Source organism: Gasterosteus aculeatus, chromosome 8 (genome assembly GCF_964276395.1).
Source record: "Gasterosteus aculeatus chromosome 8, fGasAcu3.hap1.1, whole genome shotgun sequence".
Taxonomy (NCBI): domain Eukaryota; kingdom Metazoa; phylum Chordata; class Actinopteri; order Perciformes; family Gasterosteidae; genus Gasterosteus; species Gasterosteus aculeatus.
Window position 1 is genome coordinate 9,618,478 of NC_135695.1, and position 18,634 is coordinate 9,637,111.

General features: G+C 42.9%; 2 protein-coding genes and 1 long non-coding RNA gene across 3 annotated transcripts in view; 1 reads left to right on the forward strand and 2 right to left on the reverse strand.

Annotated features, from left to right (window-relative positions):
- fndc7b (fibronectin type III domain containing 7b) overlaps window positions 1-10,768 on the reverse strand; it is a 33,418-nt gene extending 22,650 nt beyond the window's left edge. The window contains exons 1-17 of the mRNA XM_040184908.2: window positions 10,589-10,768; window positions 10,463-10,478; window positions 10,118-10,378; window positions 9,569-9,829; window positions 8,890-9,159; window positions 8,205-8,468; window positions 6,983-7,101; window positions 6,406-6,547; window positions 5,826-6,092; window positions 5,066-5,326; window positions 4,499-4,759; window positions 3,336-3,587; window positions 2,199-2,459; window positions 1,833-2,096; window positions 1,035-1,295; window positions 655-915; window positions 161-418 (exon numbers count right to left, since the gene is read on the reverse strand). Of these exons, the coding sequence (XP_040040842.2) occupies window positions 161-418; window positions 655-915; window positions 1,035-1,295; window positions 1,833-2,096; window positions 2,199-2,459; window positions 3,336-3,587; window positions 4,499-4,759; window positions 5,066-5,326; window positions 5,826-6,092; window positions 6,406-6,547; window positions 6,983-7,101; window positions 8,205-8,468; window positions 8,890-9,159; window positions 9,569-9,829; window positions 10,118-10,378; window positions 10,463-10,478; window positions 10,589-10,642 (3,733 nt within the window). The 5' untranslated portion in view covers window positions 10,643-10,768. The remainder of the gene's footprint in view (window positions 1-160; window positions 419-654; window positions 916-1,034; window positions 1,296-1,832; window positions 2,097-2,198; window positions 2,460-3,335; window positions 3,588-4,498; window positions 4,760-5,065; window positions 5,327-5,825; window positions 6,093-6,405; window positions 6,548-6,982; window positions 7,102-8,204; window positions 8,469-8,889; window positions 9,160-9,568; window positions 9,830-10,117; window positions 10,379-10,462; window positions 10,479-10,588) is intronic.
- LOC144411403 (uncharacterized) lies at window positions 2,446-7,228 on the forward strand. The gene is made up of 2 exons (XR_013468563.1): window positions 2,446-2,648; window positions 5,987-7,228. It is a non-coding gene; the product is annotated as an uncharacterized LOC144411403 (long non-coding RNA).
- Window positions 10,769-13,852: 3,084 nt separating the features above from the next.
- On the reverse strand, window positions 13,853-18,236 carry LOC120824235 (fibronectin type III domain-containing protein 7). Its single transcript, XM_040184909.2, has 8 exons — window positions 17,795-18,236; window positions 17,448-17,705; window positions 16,682-16,936; window positions 15,838-16,092; window positions 15,304-15,573; window positions 14,973-15,002; window positions 14,814-14,851; window positions 13,853-14,497 (listed from the first exon to the last, which is right to left on the reverse strand). Exons 1-7 carry the CDS (start codon window positions 17,880-17,882, stop codon window positions 14,820-14,822), a joined length of 1,188 nt encoding a protein of 395 aa, XP_040040843.2. The 5' UTR covers window positions 17,883-18,236; the 3' UTR covers window positions 13,853-14,497; window positions 14,814-14,819.
- Between the last annotated feature and the right edge of the window lie 398 nt (window positions 18,237-18,634).

Sequence of the window (18,634 nt, forward strand, 5' to 3'; positions counted from 1 at the left end):
ATTTCCCCTTTTTTGTGCACTTTAAATCAAATGTTTACTTTAAAGAGGCTTCAAAACCAGTGATAAAATGGTGTAATCAATATATTCAAAAGCATCAGCAACAGTGGCTTCCAGGAAAAGTGAATCTAAGGCTCCTCTAAGGCTGCTGTCGTATCTTTACCTGTTGTCACATTGGTTTTGGCGAGCACGGAGCTGTTGCAGTTCCCGTCCCCAGCCAGCACCGTCACAGTGTAGTCTTTGCCACACTGCAGCCCGGTCAGCTCACAGGAAGTGCCGTTGGAATTACAGTAGTCGGCGTGCCCCGTGGCCCGGGCCAGAGCCGTGTAGTATTTGGACCCAGCGCTGGCCCCCCAACTCACCGTAACCACGCCGGAGAGGCAGTGCAGAGCAGAGGCCACATTTGTTGGATCACAGGGGGCTGGAGGGCAAACATGGCTATTATGACTGCGTTTATGAGTTGATGGAAAGAATTGTATCACTCAAGGAATGGAATTTGTCTGTGCATCTGCATCACTTTGACAGTTGTCACCTCAAAAACAGATCACTGATTAAGAACACATTACAAGTACGTAACCAGGTAGTACGTAACATTAACAGGTAGTCCACAAAGAAAAGTTGCAATACAGAAATAGCTTCCTTAAATAAAAGACTGACCGGCCGTCGCTGACATCCTGGGACCCTCGGAGCTGTTGCACCGGTCGTTGGTGGCCACCACGCTGAGCGTGTATGTCTGAGCGCACTGCAGGTCGGTGAAGAGGCAACTGGTCCCAGCTTCAGTGCAGGAAGACGAGGAGCCTCCCGCTCTGCTCAATGTGGAGATGTAGGACGCCGCGCCAGCGGCCGCGTCCCAGGACGCCTTCAGCGTGTTGTTGGGGCAATCCACAACGCCTCGGACGTTTACGGGGACACAAGGAGCTAAGCGAGAAATGATGTTGTCAGAAAGACACGAAGGAGGAAGAAGAGAACCATTTCGTCGAGCAAAAGAATAGTTTGCGGCGGCTTTCTGTATTTCCATACAGCCAATCCGAACTTACTAGAATTCACTATTTCGGGGACGCCGCTCTGTCCTTCGCATGTGTCGCTGATGGCTCTGACAGTCACATTGTAACTCTTCCCGCACTGTAAATTAGCCAGCGTACAACTCGAACCCTCGGTCAGGCAGTGAAGCACGTTCCCGCCTCCTGCCGTGGCGGTGGCGCTGTAGTTTAACGGCATGGATGCAGGCGCCCAGCTGATGGTCAGTATGTTGGTGCTACAGTTTAAGGTGTTGAGCACACTCTTCACAGCACACGGGGCTGAGAGGAGACAATGCGTGAGACTTGGGAGTAGTTTGATTACGGATGTCAGAAAATAATGTCAATCAATCACAAGGAAAACTGCATTCCCTCATTTAGTTTTTGGGCTACTTCTCTTATTTCTTTCAGATTTCCAACAACACAAAGTGTGTCGTACTATTTTGGTTCTGATGAAAAAAAAATTAGTCTTGGCCTCTTCGAACAGTCATATGCAAAAATAATTTGGCAACAAAGCCCATTTAGAAGATGCTGGGGCTTTCAGTTGCATCCTCACTTGTATTCCTCAGCAGATGGACTAAACCACAACGACTACTAAATAAATCTTTTTTCAGTATTTTTTGAATGAGTGTTAGAGGCTGATCTTTCTGAGCCATGCAGGACATTAAGGATAATCAAGGAGAGGAAGAGTAATTGAGGATTTGTAGGAAAGGAGGGAAGATTCCTGTCATCTTCCCTCCTTTCCTACAAATCCTCAATTACTCTTCCTCTCCTTGATTATCCTCCGTGTGGAGGAGCACAGATGCGACTTCCTCTCACCGGTTGTTACGGTGACAGGCGCACCGTCGGGACTCTGACAGCCGCCATCCGAGGCTGACACGGTGAAGTTGTACTTCCTGCCGCAGTGCAGACCGTCCATCTGACAACCAAGCCTCACTCCCGCGTCGCAGGTCACAATGTGTCCGTCTGCGGCCACTGCTTTGCCGGTGTAGGACACTGCATTGGGGCTGCTGCTCCAGCTTAACGTGGCAGAGCTGTTGGCACAGCCGACAGAGACGTCGAGCTGCGTGGGGGCGCAGGGCGCTGTGGAGGAGGAGCACGGGGGGAAAAACAAATGGATGAGAGGAGTTGCACCATGGATTCACACGTACACAATTCAGCGATTTGAATCTGGCTCGTGTCTACCTGCCCGCAGTGTCTTTGCAGAGCTGTAATTGCTGGAGCAGGTGTCGTCTTGCGCAGACACCCCAACGCTGTACACCTGGCTGCACACGAGGCCGTTCAACGTGCACCATGTCTCATTGGAGGAGCACAGCAAGCGCTTGCCGTCCGTATCCACCGCAGCAGCTTGGTAGCGCAGGGCGCCGCGGCTTGCATTCCAAGACACTTTGCCAAAAGTCTGGTCACAGTTTCTTTCAACGGTCACATTAGTGGGCACACACGGTGCTGAAGGAGGAAAACCTCGGATTAGCTGTCTGCATTTTAAGGAATTGTCTTCATTCATTCAAGAGTGCTGTAAAGCTGTAAAGACTGGCGCATGCGTATTTACGCACCGTTGGGTCGACGCACTCGTTTCAATTCATGGTTCTAAAAGTCTTGCCTGTGTTGCAGAGCAATTCATCGCCAGAACAACAGGTGGAGTGACGTGTTTTTGTCGAATATGACCTAAAGAGTGACGTCTTTGTTTGTGGAAGTCGTTGGATTGTTTATTTATTTATCATAGACTTTATTGCCCCGTGCATCGCCACTGCTGCTTTTCATCGCGGACACATTTGTCCCGTATTTTCCTCCACAACTTTGTGCACCTCTCGACCGGAAAACCGGCGTTTGTAGAGATCTCCCTCCGTGAATCGGGAGGCCATCCGCCCGTCCTTATGGTCCTCCAATGACGGCTTGTAGAAGCGCTCATATTTACGCATTTCTTCCGACAGAAGTTCTTCAATTTGATCCGTTCTCTCGTAAACATTCTTCGTTTTAATAATGGCGGTATCGGGCTATGAAAGCGGAAATGTGAGACTCCGTAAAGCACGTAGTTAGCGCACCAATCGCAGCCTGGTGCGCTGCGGGAGGCTTGCGTCGTATGCGTCGCTTTCGACGCAAGCCTAGAAAAATGGGTCGACGCACGCAAGCACGCAAGGGGGTGTGAAAAGGCACGCAAGGGACACGCAAGGGGGTCTTGCCTCTGCGTTTCCTTGCGTCGCTCTGAAAACGCAGAAGCATAAACTAGGCTTAAAGCTGTCTCCACGTCAGCAGGAAAATGACCTGTAGGCTACTAAGTCACATCTTTTTTTACATTTCACATTTGTCACAGTGTTTTCTTACTTTCCTTGATGGACATCACTGAAGGTTGGCTGACGCAGGTGCTGTTGAAGGACGTCACTGTCAGTGTGTAAAAAAGTCCACACTCCAGTGCGGTCAGCGTCACCGCGGGCATCGTGGTAACGTGGGATGTTTTGTTTCTGCCGTCCGAGACCACAGTTGTGTAGCCTTCTGCGTTTTTCGTTGCGTTCCAGCTGAGGGTCAGTACTTGTGACGAGCAGTCTAAGTTGGATTTCACGTTGGGCCCACAAGGAACTGAAAGGAGAGAAGAAAGAAAGATGAAGTATGTTCATCTCAGAGCTTCTTTGGGACTTCTCAGACCATGCAGACTGATGTTTTTCGATTGTTATTGATGGGTCGCAGCGGTATTACAGGTGGGTCGCGTAGCGTAAAGTACACCCTGCTGTTGCCTCCCACAAAGAGAAAAAGATCCAAGCTTCACATTGAGCATAAATTGAGAGAAGTTTGCAACCTTATATTGAAAAGAGTTCAATGCGGAAAGCAGGCTCATTGGAGCAACTTAATACTGATAAAACCTTTGCACAGGTTGCACTTTATTGTTGATTGGAAAAGATATCCTGTGTCAAACTCTTTATTGCCAAATATTTTAACTTGAAATGTATTGAACATTTCAGATTCTAAAAGCTACTGGTTTGTTTAAAAATGTTGATGAATTGTTAAATATTTTAAAAACCGAGAAAAGGCATAACTAATTTCCTACATCTGAAAACGTTGCACGGACGTCACTCTGAGAATGTCTCCTATCGACAATGTAAGACTGCTGTACTTTACATATGACTTATATTCTATTCTATTTTTTGGCCCCTTGGGGTCAGCACTCCACATCTGACATGTTGCCTTACCGTAAACTTGATATTGGACCAGTGTTACCTATTTACACACGAACGGATCGTGGCCTTCAAATTGTGCGATATTCCTTGGCATTTGCCAAATGAATTCCATTTGTATCACCCTTTTGATTCTGATCCCACTGTTGAGGCAATATCTTTGGTGTGGAACGTTTCACTGTGTTCAGCAGCTAGTCGCTAACTTTGTCTGTCTGCTGAGCAGATTGCTTAATAGAGGTTATTGGTGCAACTTGGCTGAGGAGATTAAATGTATAGAGACATAAAAAATGACTTTTATTAGCTGCGATTTGTTGTTACCAGACTCCATGTAGATGGCCTCGGACGGCATGCTGGGGCACGTGCCGTCGTGCTGGCGGACGCTGACAGTGTAGAGCTGGCCACATTTTAGGTTGGGTACCCTGCAGCTTGTATTGGTGGAACTGCAGCTGAGAAGTCCTTGATCTTTATCTATGATGGTGGCGGTGTAGGAATTTTTTTTGCTCTGGCCACGCCATGAAATCAGAGCCTCATTGGCTACACAGTCCAGTGAGGCAGTAACTTGATCCGGTGGACAAGCACCTGAAAGAATGTAAAGGAATTGTTTTGCAATATTTTTAAATGAAACATCGATACATGGTATTATGAAAATCAGAGGCTCAGGACTTTTAAAAGGAAGATATCACACACAAAAAAGGATTGGGGCTGTCTTTAGTCAGTCTGGTTTAACTTGCACATAATAATAATATTATTGACCTTTTAAACATTGTACTACAGATACAGAAGAATGCAAGTCCATCCTCTCCCCCTGTTATTAATACATACACTTAAGTTACAAGGTTACGGTATCATAACACAGAACAAGAGAAACAAGCAGTCTCACAGTACCTGTCTCTACGGCGACCATTTCGCTGTCTGAGCTGTTGCACATCAAGTTGGAGGCAATGACGTACGCTGTGTAGTTGGTGCTGCACTTCAAGCCCTGGATCGTACACTTCAAATCCATGGAGTTGCAGCTGTGAATGACGCCATCGCTGTCCTTTGCAATGGCAATGTAGAATATTGCACCGCCGGATAGTAACCAGGTTATTGTGATGGAGTTTGATCCACAGTTCATTATTGCAGACACGTTCTGAGGAACGCATGGGTCTATAAAAAAAGAAACACATTTGCATAACACCAAATTCCACATTTTGCTGGTGATCAAAGTCAGGGTTGCCGATGAAAATATTATTTTCTCGATTCATTTATTATATTCTTAATTATTATATATTACATATTCTAGCTCAGTGAGGTCTTTAGTTTAATTTGCTTATTTTTTGTGATGTTTGTCAATTGATGGAGACAACATTCTGCGATTAAGTGTTGCCCATTTCCTTTAGGTACAGGCTAATATTTTACACAAAAAAAAGCAAACTGGATAAACACAACAATCAAACAATTGAAATCACCTTTTCAAAATGCTGCTTACTAGTAGCAATAATAATCTAATGTATGATACTATTACAGGAGTTATTGCAATGTGTATACTGTGTACATTTTTCTGTCTGGTCCCGTTGCAAAAGTAAGATGATGTATGCAAAACCTTCGCCTGGATTATTTATCTATGGAGTAAGTAAACACTCTTATTGTAACAGCTCATCCTCACTTGTCTGAGCAACAGGCCCCATCATCTCAGGGCTGGCACATTCGTCGTTGTGAGCTGTGATGTGTGTACTGAAGAACTGTCCACACTCCATGTCCGCCATCGCGCAGCTGTTGAATATTGAGCTGCAGTTGTAAAAGTTTTTGTTTTCTATGTTGCCGAAGACCTTCACTTCGTAACCAAGAGCTCCGCGAGAGAGATCCCACTTGGTGAGCAGAACATTGGAGTTGCAGCTCATGGAGGTTTCCAGGTTCTGGGGAATGCAAGGTGCTGGAGAAAGGTATAATTAATGTACTAATGTCTCTTTTTGTTCAGATTTGGAATTTGTAAAAGATTATAGCCAGGGACACAGTTTGGCTACCCACTAGTTGTTACAGCGACTTGGAAGCTGGAAATTCAATTGTCAATGACTGGTTGTTCTATTTCAGAAAAAGAATGATTTAATGTAATGCCTTGTAATGCAAACTTGCTGAGATGTAATGACCAACTAACTCTCTAGATTAAGAAAGGCAAATTATAGTTATGTTTGGTAAAAAATGTATGTATGTGTACATTTACTGCTGAAGAGATGATCTAGTCATACCTGTACGAATGTCGACAGTAGCGCTATTCTGGCTGCTGCACCGGCCTGCGATGGTCTGGACGCTGAAGTTATAGTGCTCTCCACACATCATGTTTGTGAAATAACAGGAGTTGCCTTCAGTCAAACACTTCTGGATTACTCCCTGCAGAGAAATTGCAAAGCATTTGCATGGCATGTACACTAAACTAATTGCAGACTCTGTTCATCACCTCTTTAACGTTATAGTTCAACATTTTGGAACGTGTCCTTATTTGCTGTCTGGAAATTGGTTAGATGCAACGATCTACATGGTAAACATGAAGCTACAGTGAATGCCTTTGTTACGCGTAATCCGGGAGGTATTTTGTTGCTTTTGGACATAGCCAAGCCGACTATCTCTCCCAGTTTCCAGCCTTTGTGTTACCTAAAATAAGTTACCTAGCTGCTGGCCATAGATCAATAGATAACATAAGAAGGCAAATTATTGGGTTTTTTCCCCAAAATACTAAACTTTCTTTTAAATCAAAATCTTCTTCACATCATTTATTTTACAAAGAAAATTGTGGCTGCAAGTATTTCTTTGTCCAGAATGAGGTACCTGAGAGTCCACTGAAGTGGCCAGGTAATTGTCTGAACTGTTTGTGTGGTCCCAGGAGAAGAGGATGACATCACTGGAACAATCTCGCAACAACTCCAGGTTCTCAGGAGGACAGGAAACTTAAAGGAAATGGATATTTATATAATGGTTTAATGTGTGAAAACCTCCCTCGATAAATCCAACCCTCAACAGATGGATGGATATCATTATAAAGGACAATTTAGATAAAATAAAAAAAAGAATAAAGTAAATGGTGTTGTATCACCATCAAAGCCGAGCGTTTCAGATCCTTTTTCAGGTCAAAACGCCCTGATACCGAAGACTACAATCCAGTGTTGCTTTTCACTGTATGTGGTTTCAGGTTTAACACAAACCCCGGCTCATTCTTTGCAGCCTGAACACAACACAATATGATCTAGATAGTGCAGCTCAATGGGAGACCCAGTTCTCAAAGGAGACACCCAGTGATGCACTCAAAGAAACGTGTGAACACTAAAACTCAAAACTAGGAGGGGGAGTTAAAAACCCTGACTGATATAACCTCGGTAAACCTTATTCCGAAGTAGAACCATGTCCATTCTGTTAAAGTCAAAAGTTAATTTCTGAATTATGTTTCTTATAGCTGTCAAAATATGTCATTTCTTTGTTGATTTTGTATCATTTTAACGTCTCGATTCTGATGTGGATTCATATGAAATAATATAAATCATGTAGTATAAAAAAGTTCTTCATCCAAGGATAGGAAAGCACGATTAAAGTGTATTATTACTAATTGAGGTCAAAATTATGTCAAGATGACGCCATTGATCTTTTTCATGTGCTTTTAGGCTTTTCCAAAAAAGGCATAATATCATCATTATCATTATTATAAGTATTATTGATGTAATAATTACTCATCATAAACTCATGTACAGTAGGATCCAAGTCCTGACAGCTTACGGCACCAGGGGTGGGGTTGGACAGAATATCTCGACTCTCTAACAGAATGCACTGATATGTGAGCTGAAAGGATTAAGTGCCTGCAACAAATAGATTAAAGGGTGGAGCAGTAAGAATGTGCGTCAGACAAAATGTTTATGTGCAGGGAGCCATTCAATGACTTTGAGAAGGTGTCAATATCAGGGTCGTCTTCTTTGCTTGCGTGTACATAGATGTTTAAGTCAGACAGGTTAGTTAGGTGATCCTTGTGGGTTTTTTTCTTTTTTCTTTTTTTGCTTCTCACCGGTCTGGAAAGCATCTGAGGTGGTGCTCATCGATTGTCTGCAGTTCTCTGACATCGGGTTTACATGCACCACGTAGTTCTGTCCGCAGCTCAGTCCGATGATCTGACAGCTGGTGCTTTGGCTGCTGCAGGAAAGCTCTGTGCCATTTTTGCCGATCGCAGTGGCCTTGTAGGAAAAGGCCCCAAACACGGCCGACCAGTCAACCCTGGCGGAGTTATTGGTGCAGGTGTAGCTCACCGAAACTGACGAAACTGCTTCCAGCGCTGCAAGTAACACGAGATCACAGTTTTCTTTTGTTTGTAAAAAAATCAATAAAGTGGATTGCAATATACATTTTATAGCAAAAACCGTTAGGTAAGAAATAGCAGCAAATGTATTCCATAATTCTACAGAAAACCTTTGTTGTTTCATGAGTAAAATTGTTCAATTGTTCTGTTTCAAACAATGTATCATCTCTGATGGGGGCAAACTGACCATATTGAGATAAAGCTGTATATTCCATATTTAATATATCGTAAAATAACGTTTTTTTCTTAGGTTCATGTTTACCTGACAACCTACTTGTTAAGCTTATAAGGCATCTGAATCCCTTCTACCCAGAGGATGATGTTCTGCATTTTAGAAAAGAATAGCTGACCTAGATCTAAATCACACAGTCATTGATATCATTTTGGCTGTACTCACTGTTGGCGGTGTAGGTGTAGTCTGTGGGCTCGCTGGGCACCAGAAACTTGCTGTACGAGCTTATTGATATCAAATTGGTTGTACATGGGAAGATGCCTTTAACATCCACCTTAGTGTCTGTAACATTGTACACAGACGGAGGGCGGGTGGGTTTGTCAATATCCTGGATGGAGACTTTGTACAGCAGGACGTCCTCCACCGGCTGCCACGTCACCCTCGCCGAGTCTGACCCAGTATATGTTGCTGTGATGTTCAGTGGAGGCCGAGCCACTAGAAACAAAAGCACCTAGTCAGAGGGGATATATATATATACATGATAATATCTACGTACTCTGTAATCAAATCTGTGGCTTTGAATTATCAATTAGTTAAAATTTGGTACTTTTGATGTTTTTAAAACATTCGTGTAGTTGTTGTCGGTCACTTTACTCGGGAAACAGTAAATCCATATAATGTAGTTTGATAGTATACTACAATTGGCTTCATGAGACATATAGGATATACTTTAAAAAAGTAATAATGTCTTCTCTCGGTCATCAAAGTATGTGAATAAATGCATGGTTTTGAGCTTCTGCGTTTGTGCAGAGAAGTGTTCAGATCAACTGATATTGTAGCACAATCCTTCCTGAAACAAACAACACCAAAAAACTCTCAAAGGTCCAAAAGAAAACGATCTTACAAGTGGTGACGGCCCACACTTTGCTTCTGGCTGCCGGGCCAGCCTGGTTGGCTGCGACGATGTAGAAGTGGTAGATGGTAGAGGGCTGCAGATTCAATACCACAGCGGAGGAGTTGGTGGAGGTCTCGTTGGTCAAAATCTGTCCGGTCTGAGAGTACATCAGCAGATAGTAGAGGGCCGCCGAGGGGATCGCCGTCCACTTCACTAAGACTGAAGTACTCGTCAGTGCCGTGCCGTCTACTATCTGCGATGTGGCGGGCACTGAGGAGAGAGAGCATGGGGTACAGCACCGTTTAGATGCCACATTTGCTTATGTGCGTAGTGGCCCTTTTTTCAAATAGTTCCTCTTCAAGCTTGAGTTGTATGCATTCGTATAAACAAAATATGTACAATTTGCCGGATAGGTATTTATAACTATGAGATCATTTGCATGGCGAATAGCACGGCAAGCCTGAAATTAAACAAAAGTAACTAATCCAAATTGTTATCTCATTATAAGGTGCCACACCTATTCGATGTAAATGTTGTATTGAGTGCTTTCTTCTTTACCTGTGGTCGCCTCAGCTGTAATCGTACAAATCAGAGTGTAGAACTGAAAGACTTTGAGGGTCACTTTGTACGTGGTCCCGGGTCTCAGAGCCTGCATATCATGTTCTGTCCAGGTCGCGGGTAGGGTCAGCACATTGGGTGCAATTTGTGTATTGTTTGTTACTCGAAAGTCTAAAAAATAGTTTGTTGCTCCAGCATACTTTTCCCATTTTACCAGAATTGAGGAGGCGCTTGAGGACTTTGCTGACAGGATTTTGCACCCTGTAAGAGAATAAACCATGTAAAAATATACAAATATACCATCAATCTTTGAGTTAGTCACAATAAACAAATTGGTTTACTTACCATCACTATAAGGTATCTGTAAAGAAGATGAAAAGAAAATGAATGAATGTCGTGGTGTAAATATTAGAACACAATGTTATAGCCATATAGGAGTTTGAAAGGTTTTAACTTAAACCAAATATTCACCTGAGTCAGAGATACCAATGCTAAAGACAAGCCTATTGCTCCCAACAATCCCATTTTTGACACCGATTGCTAGATTACAATGAGTTTAGTATTCCGGGAGGTTAAATACTAAAGGTGTCCTGGATTCTTTTGGGCTTCAGCCCAGCGTGTGTGGGAACCAATCAGTTGGTCGCTGTCCAGCCAACAGCCATAGGCAGTGAGGGGGAGGGCCGGAGGGCTGGCTGATGGTCAGGTGAAGTTAGCTGGAGTCACGAGGAGAAGAAGGTCTCTCTCTCTCGTCTCTTTGTCTCTCTCTCTCTCTCTCTCTCTCTCTCTGTTTGCATAACCTCTGTGAAGACTATTTAGTCACATAACTCTTCTGCACGGTAGATGTTCCTATGTTACTCTCAAATAAGAGATGTTGAATTTGAATGAATATTATTGAATGAAAACGATATTCCAACAGTCCACTTATGAGAGGTCTCACTCCCTGTTGGGTCGAGCCAAACTTAAGTAACATCTCCTTATATAATAATACTTCTTTGTATATAAATTGCCTTTGACAAACAAATTGATTACCCGCTGTAGCCTGAATAACACAGACGTGTCTGAATCATTATCTTATTTTTGGAACATTTATTCAGTATTTTTTTCAACTTCCATCATATATGCAAATCCAGTTACGTATACAGGGAAAGGTCCTATCCTTAAACAGAGCGCGGACCCCAACTAATGAGTAAAGGCAGTGTCAACAAAGGGGTAGGGTTCTTACCCAAATTAAGTACGCTTCAAAAAATAATCTCCAAGTGTTTAAATTGGATGATTCAGTTCAAAACTGAAAAAAGTGCCTGATCAACGTTGATCTTATCGAAGCATCGTTGTAACGTTTGTATTCAGGAGATAACGATTGCATGTCTCAAGCCAGTGTCACAAACACCATTTCCCATTCCTCTACTTCGGTTTTTGTTTATTTTCTCGAGACAGATTTTGACAATATGTTTTTAGCTCTTTCCTTAGTTTTCCAGCATGCATCAGAGTTATTGTATATATCACTAACCTGTTGGCATGCTGTGACTTCACATGTTTATGGCAGCTCATTCATCCCTGTAACAATACATCAGGTCAAAGTGAATATCGTGAAGCGAGGAGATAAAGGCTCGGGAGGGGCCGCCTGCGCAAAGGAGACAAGTGCCACTGAAACCGAAGTCAAGAATGCCACTTGGGGAATTGGGACTCTCCCATCTCAATGGGATGTACTTACAAAACATGCAATGGTGGGAACTGTTAATACGTTGCGTCTTTCTTCAACTGTTATGCGTTGAAGGTTTGAAGGCGTACACCAGTAGATTTCAATGAAAAGGGAAGTAAATTTCCTCCTAGGCAGGCTAATCCTAAAAGCTGGCTTCATGTAAGACAGATGCTGAAAAGGATCTCTTATCATATGAAAATAAAGGCCTATCGCCTTCAAGCCCCTCATCGCATTTTAGGGAAAAATGGAAGTCAACATGAAAGCGAATACGGGCCGTAATTATGCCGGGAAACTTCAGCTGCAAATCAAACAAAAGAGTGATTTTGTAGTGTGCGGGAAAAAGGACAAGTGATACACCTTGATATGTCATTGTATTTTTATGTGGCATCGCTATTGTTCTGAAGTAGACAATATTATAGATCACAAATATCCAGCATGTTATGATGGAGCTGTGATTTAAATCACAGAGTTGGTTTGCTTGTTTCTTGCTTCTGTGTCCTCTGAAGCGTTATTAGAATACAAATGGAGCGGGCCAGGTGTTCACATTCAATGAATGAAAGTGGTCTTAACTCAGATGTGTTGAGGGAGTACTGATATGTTGCATGTTAAAAGATCTCGAGATGTCTTTTTTAAAAGTGGGTTGAATTAGCTTTTCAAATGAGTCATAGATAACCATTTGCATTCAGTGTGAAACCAGGCCTGACCACACATTACAGTTAAGTACAATTATTTGAATGCTGTTGAAAAACAACGGTCACGAGTCACGTTGAATCTTACTTACTTACTTACGTGTGGTAAGCATTTAGTCCAAGTGGACATGGTGGAGGAGAACCAGTTCCTGGGAGTTTGACTTGATATGCTATTTTAAATATATCTTTGATGAGCAGCTCTGGGCCATTTGAAGACTCATACAGTGGTTTGTATATTGCGCACCACTTGTCTATTATGTAAAATGGGTTATCTCATCATTGTATTTGAAAAACCTATTTTCAATGACTAAATGAACATTTAAAGACTTTGTAGAGGTCACATGAATATTAAGCTTTACAGCTGATCTGTTTTCCAGTGAAGAAGAACAGTTCTGAGTGTTAGGTTAAAGAGTTACCAGAATAAACTAACCTTCCAATGTTGGGCTAAATAAAATAAATAATTTGGAATGGGAGGCGCCAGCTGACCAAGTTATTGTTATTGACCATGACACTGGTTTGTCTCTTTGTGTGTGTGTGTGTGTGTGTGTGTGTGTGTGTGTGTGTGTGTGTGTGCCAACACGCCTGCCATCAATCAGCTGATTGCCTCCCCGTGCTGCATACAGCTGTTACCGTCGGCGCCGTAGTAAACCAACCCTGGCTTTCCTCCCCGGCCTCGCCACGTCCTAGTCTCAGTCACCGTGGTAGTTGATGCATCAGCCCTCAAGTGTTGTGTTTGGAGCCGGACATTAACTGTTCTCCTGTGCCTCAGGTTCACCTGCATGTTTGCTTGTCCAGGCTCATCTATCCAACACATTACATTACATTACATTACACCCTCCTTGGATCCATAAAAACACCCTTTCATCAACTCACCAACCTTCTGTTAGTGTCCCTGCATTTGAGTCTTCACTCATCGACCATAACAAGCGTGTAATAAGTTTACCTTGGAATGACCTTGGAAAACCCTCATCAGAATATTCAGGATTTTTCATTTCTGTTTGGTTTCTATGAGTAAAAGGGGTGATTTTTATAATTCCAAGATCTTGTTTCTTTACGTACGGATGCTTGGTCTGGGCCCCTCTGTGTCACTTTAAATATTTAGAATCTCTTCTCTTCATGTGAAGAGAAGTTATGGTAGACACTAGATACAAGGTCAGCTTGTAAGCCAGTAAGCCAGGGGCTGTGTTACGTTCGAATAGACTTTCTTCATATTTAAGAGAAGGTGGGATCAGTATTTGACTTTATAAATGTTGTAATGTATAATTTCCTAACTACTATAGAGGTAAGACCACTAGCACAAAACAGACAAAACACAATACTGAATGATAATTAACCGAATTATTATACTTTTATCTGAAATGCTGGGAAATCTTTATTAACTGACATGCATCCGGTTTCCAAAACCACAGCGAACAGTCAAATACATCCTGACAACAAGCAACAACACACTGTAGAGATCATACAACAGGGTGACACATGATGACCTGACACATATCGGTGTCCGCTCATCATCAGGAGGCTTCCTACTTGGAACTAACAGAACTAATTTCATTTTAATAACATTATTTGTTCAATTTCCTGATTGACACTTCTTTAAAATGAAGGGGCAAATTGTTTGTCTATTGGTGTACTGTTACTGTTTTGCTTATTGAATCTATTGGAATTGGAGGGTTTTGAGCCAATATTACATGGACTATATAACTTAAATGAAGTTACAATGTCTCAGTATACAAATGCACTTTTTATGGTTTGTGAATCAAATGTTTCGTCATGAGAAGCTCTGCGGTGATACATGACGGCTTCTTTACAACACTGCACCGTATCTCAAACATGTATTTCCCCTTTATTTGTTATCATGTGTATCATGGCCAATGGACAATCATGTTTACTTCTGGTTTCACTTCTATTTAGCTACGAGCATTGCTTTATTCTCGGAGAGCAGAGATGAGGCACGAGGAAGACGAGGATGAACGATGCTGATGAAGTCTGCATCTGTGGGGAAGCATAGTCACATTTGGTTTAATATTTAACGTCTCCTAAAAGCAAAACGTCATGTTGGGAATAGGATTTTTATGCTTAAAATAATGTGTCATTGTGATGAGCAGAGGAAGACATTAATAGAAAATAATGATTATGTCTTAGGAAATGAATGCACATTGGAGTTTTACGTAGACCTTTCTTGATTGTTAGATAGTTTAGATAGAAGTTCACCTTGACTTTATTGTTTGTGTTTTCATGGAAGCTCATCTTTGACGTTTCTTAATTCAGAAATAAAACATCACCGTATAATTATGACATATTTACTTACCATATGCTAGTCCACACTTCTCTTCCCTCTGTAAATCACTGCAGAAGAACAGTTTGAAGAGGCGTTAGAAAAATCCTATATTTAAAACATTTTATCTACACGTTTTACCAGTAAATTCTGAAAACCGTTAATAATATTAATGCAGGTTAACAGACTCACCTGCACCAACATTGCTCCCTGAACAGGTGACTGAGAACATAAAAAAGGGTGAAATTCAGTGAAAGTTGATCATACGCATTCAGTGTTTTAGCTGTGCTAACCTTTTTCATCCTGCAGTAGCTAATCATCACTATCAAGTGTGCTGCTGTGCTATGGTCCAAACCCACATTGAGTGAATTAAATCCCTCTACAGAAGTAAATAAAACCCACAAAATAGTGGTGAAAATACCAGCTGTGTGTTGTACATTTACACTGTCATGGCCCTCTTTAGGACGGCCGGCATGAAGTCATTACATTTCCACCACAACACATCCAGAGAGAGATGTCCTACCTGAGAACTGTTTCACGGGGCAGAACAGGACCCTGTTGGTGGTGGCGCCCTCTTGTGTGAGCGGCGCCACCACCACATTGTAAACGTCACCGCACTGGACGTTGCCGACATCACAGCTGCTCTCCCCAGAAGAAGCAGTGCAGGTGTAGTTGTTGCTGCCACCCACCATCTCTGTGACGTAGCTGTGGCTGCTACCAGCGCTGCGCCAGTAAACCCGTAGAGAGTTACCGGTCATCACGTAGAGCCGGACGCCTGACGGGCAGCAGGCGCCTGCCAGGGAGAGACGGAGAGAGAGAGACGTGAAGTGATGGGAGTACAAACTCAAAGGCTCTGACAGGATTTTCATCTGAGGAGATATTATGTAACTCTTTAAAGAGCAACTCAAATGTTCTCCCCCCGCTTGCAGCTAAAATATTGAATTCATAAGCAATATAAGCTTTATAGTGGACGCTGTTGTTGTGACTTATATGTTATATGTGAATGGAAAACAATGCAAATGTTGTGACATTAAAGGTGGAAAACGTATTCGCTCACTGGACGAGAAGCCCTGATAGGAGCAGTTGGAAGCGCGCCCGCTGTGGCTGAATGCCTCCATGGTGACGGTGTAGTTGGTCCCGCAGGTGATGCATCCCATGAGGCAGTGGGGGTCCTGGGTGTGGCAGCGGGCGTGACCACGCGTTGATGTCAGAGAGGTGATGAACGAATGCGCTCCTTTTGCGTGAGACCATGAGACGTTGGTCACGGCCTGCGTCACCTGATCGACTGTTAGACTGACCGGGCAACAGGGTTCTGGGGAAGAAGAGGACGTTTGAGGAGTGGGGGGGGGGGCAAAAAGTCACCATCTGTATCTGCTAATGATACAAAAAAAGATCTGTGTTCTTATCTTTATTTTCTTTGTAGTACTCTTGGAGCTTATCTCACAGTTGGGGCTTAAAGAAAAGAATATCTGTGTTTCTGCTTCTTTGACCAAAAGGCACAAGGCACCCAACTTTGTTAAGGGGCCCTTTTGATTAGACAAGATGTTGCAAATAACAGATTAACTAAACTAAATGCGCTGAAAATATATGAATAAAATGTATTGATTCCAGCCATAGCTTATCAGGTATAATCATCCTACTGTAAATCACTCATTTAGCTGATAAACAAACACATTTTTACTTGCAGGGTTTAAAGTACTTTTTTTGTCACTTTTTACCTAAAATATTCCTTCCATCATTAGGAGATTTGGACCAATGTTTTTATAAGTGTGCTCCACCATACCAAGGGGCACTGAAGCTGTTCCGGAGGCCCATGTGGCCCAAAATACATGATGAAACATGACTTTTCCCTTAACCTGTGTTTGTGTCTGAGAAATGGATCAATCAATGATGGCACTCACCTGTTTCCAGGGAGTCAGAGTAGCTGGGTAAACTCTGGCCGAAGAGGCTGGTTGCTCTGACGCTAATCTCATACACGGATCCGCAGGGAAGGTCAGTGATGTCGCAGCTGTTTCCGCTGGTGCTGCAGGTGTGTTCGGCGTCGCCCCCCAAGGCGCTCACAGTGTAATTAGCACCGCTGTTGTTTGCTGTCCAGCTGACGCTGACGCGGGATGAATTTTTCAGATCTAACATCAGATTCGTCGGCATGCAGGGAGCTAGTGGCGATGAGAGAAAGAAGGAATTAGAAGTTTTGTTTATTGAGTTTAAATGTTTGACCAGCAGGAGTGAAAATAATGACAACATCCGCTCGGCCATGAGTTTTATTTCCTAAAAGAATGATCCCCTTTCTGACATTTCTAAGCTCAATAAAGGAATTTATGTCCCAGCTGTTTTATATTGTAGATTTGTGTACCAAATAAAGTGGGCAGGGAGTGTTATGCCATTTTAAAATGTGCAAACTGCATCTTTTTGCCCCATTCTGGTATTTAGGATTATGTTAATTGTTCAGTCAGGTTTTAACTAATCCTTTAAAAGATGAAACATAAAGCTAAATGTTTTGGTGGTTTTGTGTGGACCTCTTAACGTATTTCAGTATGTTCAAATAGATAAAGTCAACATGCAAAAAATATTTGTATCGTTCTCCAAAGTTAATGTGTGAGTTTTAGTGAAATACGGTAAAGATTACTGCAGAAATTGAAGGTGAAAAGAACAAAAAACGTTTTCTACCAGTGTTTTTGGTGTGAGCCTTGCATCCACGGCTGCATCCACTGATTTCACTGCAGGGCGTCACCTGCACGCTGTACGGACTGTCGCAGCGGAGGTCCGAGAGGGCGCACACCGGCGCCGTGTCGTTGCACAGGATGACCTGTGAGTCGGCTGTGGCTCGAGTCTCGTACAGCTGTGCCCCCCGGGAGGCCGTCCACGTTATCTCCAGAGTGTCAGTGCTCACCGCGGAGACCGACACCTCCTCTGGACAGCAGGGCACTGAACGACACATGTGACGCACAAGTCAACATATCATGATCACAACCAGAACAAAAGGACTCAAAATGTTGAGGCGACGTGTCACTTACAGGTGGTATAGTTGAGGATCTGCCCTTGCGGGCTGCTGCCAGCCCGGTTGAGGGCGGACACGGACATCAAGTACGTGTAGCCACACATGCAGTGGTAGGTGCAGTTGTTGCCGGTGGTGTTGCAGGTCTCCTCGGCGCCGTCGCCTTTGTTGATAAAGGCCTGGTAGCTGTCGGCATGCGGCGCCGTGTGCCAAGTCAGCGTGCAGTTTCCTTCAGTTGACTCCACGAGAGCCAAAGAGTCTGGTGGACAAGGGACTGACAGAACAGGGCAGCAGGTCACGGCCACACACTGACAGATGTATCTGAGCACCAGAACGTCCGGGACTGACCATGAGGTGGTCTTACAGTGAGCATTTCAGGCCGGTAATCACAAACTAATGATCCCAGTTCTCAATATTTTTTCACTATATACTGATGCGTGATAATTGCAATTGTAGCTTTCTAAAGTGTTTAGTGGTTGTGCTGCATCCATTAAAAGTTGCTGACATTTGCTGACTGTTCAAAAAAAGGGGGAAATGGGAAATAATTCATAAGAAATCCAAGTGGTCAAAGTTTTGTGGTGTGGATTAACTGTTGCATATTCAAAAAACTCTCAAACACTAATCTCTTTTATAAACTATACATGTTTTTGTTTGGTATCAGGTGTGGACGATGTGATCAGATAGCAACACAATTTATATGACTGTAGTAATATGTTGTAATATAATACAGTATCTTGTAATCAGATTTTCCTGAATGACACTATTAGATCCCACTTATGTTAAAATCAAATCAAACTCAAAATCTATATTGAGAAAAAAAATGAAATGACTTAAGCCATTCTTATTGTATGGATCTGAA